At 38.4% G+C, this 8943-nt stretch overlaps 1 protein-coding gene across 1 annotated transcript in view; it reads right to left on the bottom strand.

The window, feature by feature from the left end:
• ZNF215 (zinc finger protein 215) overlaps positions 1–8943 on the bottom strand; it is a 28148-nt gene that overhangs the window by 16845 nt on the left and 2360 nt on the right. The window contains exons 3-4 of the mRNA XM_006870296.1: positions 2835–2967; positions 2436–2531 (exon numbers count right to left, since the gene is read on the bottom strand). Coding sequence (XP_006870358.1) covers positions 2436–2531; positions 2835–2967 — 229 coding nt within the window. The remainder of the gene's footprint in view (positions 1–2435; positions 2532–2834; positions 2968–8943) is intronic.

Genomic DNA, 8943 nt, shown 5'->3' on the forward strand with positions numbered 1-8943 from the left:
ATAGATTGGCCAAGTTAGTAGTATCAATGGACTCAAGCGTGGCAACAGTAGTGAGGTTGGCCCAGGATCGGGCAGTGTTTCGTTCCACTGTGCATAAGGTCGATATGAGTCAGTACCGACTTGATGGCACCTAACAACATCATAGAACGTGTACATTAGACCAAGAGGCCACTGTTGAAGCCAAATAAAGTGATATTGCATGGTTCAAAATCAGGAAAGGTGAGCATCTGGGTTGTATCCTCTCAGCATATTTACTCAATCTGCACTCAAAGCAAAAGTTCGAAGCAACTGCACTATATGAAGAAGAATGCAGTATGAATGCAATATCAGGATTGAAGGATATTCAAATAACACATCTTGCCTGCTGAGAGTGAAGATGATTTGAAGCACTTACTAATGAAGATCAAAGAATATAGTCTTCAGTATGGATTACAACTTAATGCAAAGAAAATAAAATCCTCACAATTGGGTCAATAGCCAATATCATGATAAGCGGAAATTAAAATTGTCAAGTATTTGATTTCACTTGGATCCACCATCAACCTCATGGAAGAAACAATCAAGAAATCAAACAATGTACTGCACTGGGCAAATCTGCTGCAAAAGACCTCTTTAAAGTGTTAAAGAGCAGAGATATCAGTTTGAGAACTAAGGTGTGCCTGACTGAAGCCATGGTATTTTCAATTGCCTCACATGCAAGTGAAAGCTGAAAAATTAACAAGACCATAGAAGAAATGATGTAATTCAGATGTTGAAGAATATTTAAAGTACCAGGGACTGTCCCAAGAACAAAGAAATTGGTCTTGAAAGAAGTACAGCCAGAATGCCTCTTATAATCAAGTATGGTTAAACTTCCTCTCATGTACTTTAGACAGGTTACTAGGAGGGATCAGTCCCTTGAAAAGGATGTCATGCTTGGTAAAGTAGTTGTTGTTGTTGTTAAGTGCCTTCGAGTCGGAGTCGACCCATAGCGACCCTGTACAGGGTTTCCGAGGGTGTAAATCCTTATGGGAGTAGAAAGCCTCATCTTTCTCCCACGGAGCGGCTGGTAGTTTCAAACCACTGACCTTAAGGTTCGCAGCCCGATTCGTAACCACTACACTACCAGAGCTCCTTGGTAAAGTAGAGGGCCAGCAAAAAAGAGAAAGACCCCTAACAAGATGGAATGCCTGAGTGGTTGCAACAGTGGGTTCAAGCACAACAACCTGTGAGGATGGTGCACTACTGGGCTGTGTTTTGTTTAGTTGTGCATTGGGTTTTTATGAGTCAAAACCAACAGAGTAACACCTAACAATACATGTTAATGAGGCAGGATTAGTATGGGATGTATTTTGAGTCACAACCTTATAAGAGTCACAACTTTATAAGAGGAAATGACTTTACTTAAGGCACCAAGCTTACTGAAGACACACCCTTGAGTTACATTTTTATCTTACAAGAAATAAAAGAAGAGTGAAGGGAGCAGAAGGGAGAGGGACCTCACTACTAGGAAGAAAGAAGAGTGGAATGCATCCTTTGGATTCAGTATCTATGTGTTGAAAACCTCTTAGACCCAGGGGAAGATGAATGTCAAGTCACACTGAAATCTCCAAGGAATGCCAGGCACAAAGACGTTGAAAGCAGACAAAGGCCTGCTCCTAGAGCTGGCACTCTGAATTTAAACTACTAGTCTCCTAAACTTTTGAGAATGACTTGTTTGTTAGAGCCATACACTTGTGGTATTTCCATTATAGCAGCACTAGATAACTAAGATATATATTAAAATTCATACTGCTCCTATTAAGTACAGCCAAGTCAATTGTGGTTCATAATGACCCTGCATAGAATTTCTGAGGTTCTGAATTTTTATGGAAGCAAAACCTCATCTTTCTCCTGAAAGTTTATATTAAGTAAACAATTTTATAATCTCACAAATAAAATATTAAGAATAAAGACATTTGGGGCAGAGGTATGGCACAAGTTAATGAAGTCTATTGTAAGAGAACAAAAAAAAAAAACCTGGAAGATTACTGTAAGTCATTCTAGTACAGAGTTTTTGTTTCCTTTAAAAGGAAAAATATAAGTCAATGCTAGGCTGTGTAATGTTTGGTTAGATAGCACTTACCATGTGCCAAACACTATTTTACGTGAGATATACATATCCAGGTGAGGCAAAATTAATAACCAGGTGATTACTTCCATGTTACAGATGAGGACACTAGTAGAGAAGTTTCCCCAGGTCATACAACATTAAGTGTCTGTGCTTCAAACCATGTCACTATTGTCTGTCCACATAAGAAAAAGAACATCTGTATAAAGGGTGCTGATGACTTTTCTTCTTCAGAGTTTAGGTGGTTTTGTTGCCATCTCCACAAGTGACAACTCAACTAACTGGCTAGGTTACATACTGCTGTGTGTTCCAAAAAGAGATATTTCTTATGGTGCCTGAGTCTTACCCAAAACAGTCCTCCTTGGGATTTCTCCCCCTGTTATCTGTGGGTTTTTCTTACTCTCCAACTTGGAAACCTCAACTGGTTTGGAAAGTAGATGTCCTGTTCATATAGAAAAAAAAAAGAAAATGTCATATGGAAAAAAAATTCCATCCCAACTCAGTTACCTAAGAGCTGCTGAAAGATAAAGCTACAAAAACAACATGGACTTCTGTACTTCTGGCTTTATATAAGAACCTTTTACCAGATGAACCTTTTTCCAGGAAAATTTGCTTTTATGCTCAAAGAAAATTAGGAAATTTAACCTAAATCCAAATACATTTAACCACTTTCACAAGCCTACAGTTGTTAACAATAGGTAAAGACACTAGTAAGGAGTAAATTAGGCAAATATGTTGAAGCCACCTTTTTGCAATGCATTCAGGTTTCTGTAGTTCTCCAGAATTACATCCTTGTACAGGTTTTTTACATCAGGGTCCAGTTTTCCCCACTCTTCCTCACTGAATTCCACAACCACATCTTGGAAAGTCACTGGTTCCTAAAACAGTAAATTCCTTTTTAATTGAAGATCAGTACTAACAATATAGATAGAAGAATGAATTTGGGAAGAACAGGTGATAGAGAGAAAATACTGAAGTTGTCAAAGATTTCATTTTACTGGAATCCACAATCAGTGCCCATGGAAGCAGCAGTCAGAAAAACAAATGACATACTGCATTGTAACAATCTGCTGCAAAAGACCTCTTAAAAGTGTTAAAAACCAAAGATATATCACCTTGAAGACTTAGACACACCTGATCCAAGTCATATTACTTTCAATTGCCTCATATACATGTGAACGCTGGGAAATGAATAAGGAAGATAAAAGAAGAATTGATGCCTTTGAATTAGAGTGTCAGTGAAGAACTCTGAATATACGTTGGACTGCCAGGAGAAGGAACATATCTATCTTGGAGGAAGTACAGCTAGAATGCTTCTCACATCGTTTGCCATGGTAGCAGAAGGGACCACTCCTTGGAGATACACATAATAATGCTTGGAATAGTAGAGGGTTAATGAAAAAGAGGAAGCCTTTCAACATGATGGACTGATACAGTGGATACAACAATAGGCTCACACAGCAACATGTGGGAGCATGACGCATGGCCAGTGTTTCACTGTTTTACACAGAATCACTCAGTCAGAACTAATAACAATTAACAGGGTTGTTGTCAGGTGCTGTCCAGTCAGTTCTGACCCACAGTTAGCTGGCTGTTGTTATTAAGTGCCATTGAGTCAACTCCGATCTATAGATCTATAGTGACCCTATGCACAACAAAACAAAACACCACCTGGTCCTGCACCATTCTCACAATCTTTACTACACTTGAGCCCATTTGCCTAATACAGAGTTATTTGATTTTTTGTGTGTGTGTGAATTGAGTGATAGTTTACATGGGGGAACATCAGTTTGTTTCACTGCAATGATTACAATCCCTTGCATGCTTCGTCATTCAACAGTATTTTCTTCTATTCCTTTTTTTTTTGGATGTGCACCAAAATACTCAGGAATCTACAATCATTCAAAAGTCAAAGGGCATACCCTGTCCCTGGCTGCCAGCACACATCCCCTCCTCTCCCTCCATGACTCATGGCATTGCGGCTTCTTCATGTGTTTTCTTGAATGCTACTTCCAAGGGTGTTGACACTGGATCCAAGCAACATGAAGTATTTAACAGTTTCAATCTTTTCTCCATTTATCATGATGTTATTTATTGGTCCACTGTTAAGAATTTTTGTTTTATTTACATAGAGGTGCAACTCATACTAAAGGCTTTGATCTTCATCAGTCGGTATTTTAAGTCCTCTTTACTTTTTCTACAAACAAGGTTGGATCATCTGCATATAACAGGTGTTAATGAGTCCTCCTTCAATCTTGATGCTACGTTTTTCTTCATACAATCCAGCTTCTGATTATCAATGGAAATTAACAGCCATCTCTCATTTTGTGTTGTGTCCATCAGCAAATGAAGGTTCCAAAAACTTTCACGTCATGACAGCCAACTTTACTTTGAGGAGGGGGCTCTTTCCCAGTCGTACTGTGAGTGCATTCCAAAAAAAGGGACTCATCTTCTGGCATTATATATGATGATATTCTGGTGCCCTTCATGTTTCAATATTCAATATTCTGGTGGTATCTGACAATGTTCCACTGTTTTTCACAAGGTTTCCAGTAACTAAACATTCAGAAGTAGTCAGCCTCTCCTTCTTCCTACTCTGTTTTAGTGAACTTAGGCACAACAAAATGAAACACTACCCAGTCCTGCACTATCCTCACAATTGTTTGTTAAGCCTGTGCCTACTGCTACTGCCACTGTGAATCCATGTTGTTGGGGGTCTTTCTCTGTTTTACTGACCCTCCCCTTTACCAAGTATGATGTTCTTCTCCAGGAACTAGTCCCTCCAGATAATATGTCTGAAGCATGAGAGATGTAATCTTGCCATTCTGGTTTCTAAGGAGCATTCTGGCTGTACTTCTTCCAACACAGATTTGTTCTTCTGGAAGTTCACGATACTTTCATTATTCTTCTCCAACACTATTAATTCAAATGCATCACTTCTGTTGTCTTGCTTATTCATTACCCAACTTTAACATGCATATAAGGCTACTGAAAATACCATGCCTTGGGTAAGGCACACCTTAGTCCTCAAACTGGTGTCTTTGCTCTTGAACATTTTAAAGACGTCTTATGCAACAGATTTGTCTAATGCAATATGTTGTTTGATTTCTTGATGACTGTTTCCATGAGTGTTGACAGTAGAAGCCAAACAAAATGAAGTCTTTGACACCTTCAACCTTATTTCCTTTTATCATGATGTTATTCATTGATTCCGTGGTGAGGATTTTTGTTTTCTTTACATTGAGGTGCAATTCATACTGAAGATTATGGTCTTTGATCTTCATCAGTAAGTATTTTAAGTCCTCTTTGCTTTCAGCAAGCAAGGTTGCATCATCTGCATATTGCAGTCTGTTAGTGTTCCTCTAAATCTTGATGCCACAATCTTCATATCATCTAGCTTCTGATTATTAATGGATATTGACAGCTTCTTAAAGATTTGGACTATATTTCATGTAGTCCAGCTTCTTGAATTTATTTGCTCAGCCTACAGTTCGTATAAGTGTGTGCAATCATACAACCCTGGCACACATCTTTCCTGATTTTAAACCACTTAATGTCCCATTGTTCTCTTTAAACGACTGCCTCTTGGTCTACGTATAGGTTTCTCACAAGCACAATAAAGTATTCTGGAATACTCATTCTCTGCAATGTTATCTACAGTTGAAAGCCTTTACATTGTCAATAAAGCACCAGTAAACATCTTTTTGATATTCTTTGCTTTCAGGCAAATTCCAACTGAGGTCAGTAATGATACCCCATGTTCCACAGCCTTTTCTGAAGCTGGATTGAGTTTCTTGCAGTTCCCTGTCATAGTACTGTTGTAGTCGTTTTTTAACACAGCAAAATTTTACTTGCAAGCGATATAAATTGTATTTTTTGATGATGTCATTGGGTCACCTCTTTTGGATTGGGCACAAATACGGATCTCTTCCATTCAGAGTGACCATCTCCAGTGCTTCATTAGTTTGTTGAAAGATTATAATTTGTATTCGTTAGTTCCTGGAGACTTGTTTACTGCAATCCCTTGGATGGTGCAGCTTAGACTTCTTTCTTCTTCAGCACCATCAGTTCGAGATCACGTGCTACCTCCTGAAATGGCTGAACATTGACTATTTCTTATGGGCATACTGACTACATGCATTCATTCTTCTTTTTTTTTCTTTTCCGTTCCATCTTCTTTTGATGCTTTCTGCATCATACAATATTTTGCCCATAGAATCCTTCAATATTTAAAGTCATGGCATGAATTTTTTCTTCAATTCTTTCAGCTTCAGAACTCTTGAGGATGGTCTTATGTTTTGGTTTTCTAGTTCCAGGTCATTGCATATTTTATTATAATACTTTGTCTTGTTGAGTTGACTTTCCACTTTTCTGTTCTCCTCTTTACTTTCTAATTACTTTATTTGCTTTAACATTGTTAAACTGGAGAGTAAGTTTCAGTCTCTTCTGAAATCCATTTTGGCCTTTTCCTTTTAATGACTTTTTGCTTTCTTCTTGTATGATATTCTTGATATCATCCCACAACTCTTCTGATCTTCTATCATTAGTGTCTAATTCCTCAAATCTGTTCGTAAGATAGTCTCTAAAGTCTGGTAGAATTTATTCAAGACCATAGTTTGGCTTTTGTGGACTTGTTGTCTTAATATTTCTTTAGCTTCAGCCTGAACTTGCATATGAACAATTATGGTCTGTTTGCAGTCTTCCCTAAATCTTGTTTTGGTTGATGAGGTTAAGTTTTTTCATTGTCTCATCCCACAGATGCAGTCAATTTTATTTCTATGTATTTCACCTGGTGAGGTTCATGTGTATACTTATGTTTTATGTTGTTTAAAAAAGGTATTTGCAATGAGTAAGTCATTGGTCTTGCAAAATTCTATCATGTGATCTCCAGTATCATTTCTATCACCAAGCCCATATTTTCCAATTACAGTTTCCAATCTTTGCATTCCAATCACCAGTAATTATCAATATATCTTGATTGCATGTTAGATCAATTTCAGACCGAAGATATTGGTAAAATTCCTCAATTTCATTACCATTGCCTTCAGTGATTGGTTTGTACAGTTGAATAAAGTGGTATTAACTGGTCTTCCTTGTAGGCATATGGATATTAGCCTAGTACAGACAGACAGCATTGTACTTCAAGATAGATCTTGAAATGTTCTTTTGATCATGAAAACTATACCATTCCTCCTGAATTACTATACCAGGGTGCTGGTGCTGGTAGTGAGAGTGGTTATGTGCTATGGAGTTGGTTCCAACTCATAGTGACCCTGAATAGAATTTCTGAGGCTGTAAATCTTTAAGGGAATAGAAAGCCTCATCCTTCTCTTTTCGAACTGCTGACCATGAGGTTAGCAGCCCAATTTGTAACTACTACACTACCAGAGCACTTTGAATTATCAGGGTTGTTGTTGTTAAATGCCATTGAGTCAGTTTTGACTCATAGCGATCTTATATAGGGTTTCTGGGGAGCAGATGGTGAGCTTGAACCACCAACCTTGCAGTTCAAATGGCTCTGAAGTCTGGCGCATTAACCCATAGCACTACAACAAGACTCCTGAATTATCATTGTAAGGGGTCACAATACACGAGCGACCTTCAAAAGGTTCATGGAAAAACTTCATTATCTTTTAATTTTATTTTTCCATAAACTTTTTGAAGCCCCCTTATATAAGATATCACGGAGCTCTGGTAGCGTAGTGGTTACGAGTCGGGCTGCCAACCGCAAGGTCAGCAGTTTGAAACTACCAGTGGTTCCACGGGAGAAAGATGAGGCGTTCTGCTCCCGTAAATATTTACAGCCTCAGAAACCCTGTGCAGGGTCACTATGAGTTGGAACCGACTCCATGGTACTTAACAACATATAAGATATCATTAGGACAATATTGTTGTTGTTGTTAGATGCCATAGAGTCAGTACTGACTCATAGCAACCCTATGTACAACAGAACGAAACACTGCCCGATCCTGGGCCAATCTCACAATTGTTGCCATGCTTGAATCCATCGACGCTGCCACTTGGCCAACCCATCTCGCTGGGGGTCTTACTTTTTTTCTATGACACTCCACCCTACCAAACACGATATCTGTCTCCAGTGACTGGTCCCTCCTGACAATATGTCCAAAGTATGAAAAACGAAGTTTGACTATCCTGTCCTCCAAGGAGCACTCTGGCTGCACTTCTTCCAACACAGATCTGTTTGCTCTTTTGGCAGCCCACGGTACTTTCAATATTCTCCTCCAACACCATAACCCAAAAGCACAAATTCTTCTAAGGTCTTCAATGGTTAGGATTATATGTGATGAAAATTATGTAATAGGAACCCACTGACTTGGTGCTATTATGCTCTATGAGAACTACAAAGGGAAAGGAAGTGCAGTCCTTAGTCTAGACTAGTTCACACTTTTAGGAGAAAAAGACAGCTGAAATAATTGTGGATCAAAAGATTACACTAGAGAAAAACCATTTACATAAAAGATTTGAAATAGTTTGAAATAGGAAGAATTTAAATAGATTTGAGGAACATTCATAATGAAGATCTAGGCTCTACTAGTAGAAAGGTGGGGCACATTCAGGTCTAAGAGCCCAATGTCACCTTGCTAGAGGCTGACCTCAATTACCCAAAGAGATCAGTCTCTATCATATGATCTGTAATTTATTCCTATCTGAAATTTTGTTTGTGCTTGTTTGTATACTTCTAGATTGTTAATAACCACAAAGGTAGGGATTTTTATCATTTATTATGTTTCATGCCCTTTGAAGAGAGTGTGCTCTAATTGTTGTTGTGTTGTTGTCAGGTGCCATCGAGTTGGAACCGACTCATAGCAACCCAACAGAACGAAACAATGTCC

Source organism: Chrysochloris asiatica, unplaced genomic scaffold (assembly GCF_000296735.1).
Source record: "Chrysochloris asiatica unplaced genomic scaffold, ChrAsi1.0 scaffold00140, whole genome shotgun sequence".
NCBI lineage: Eukaryota > Metazoa > Chordata > Mammalia > Afrosoricida > Chrysochloridae > Chrysochloris > Chrysochloris asiatica.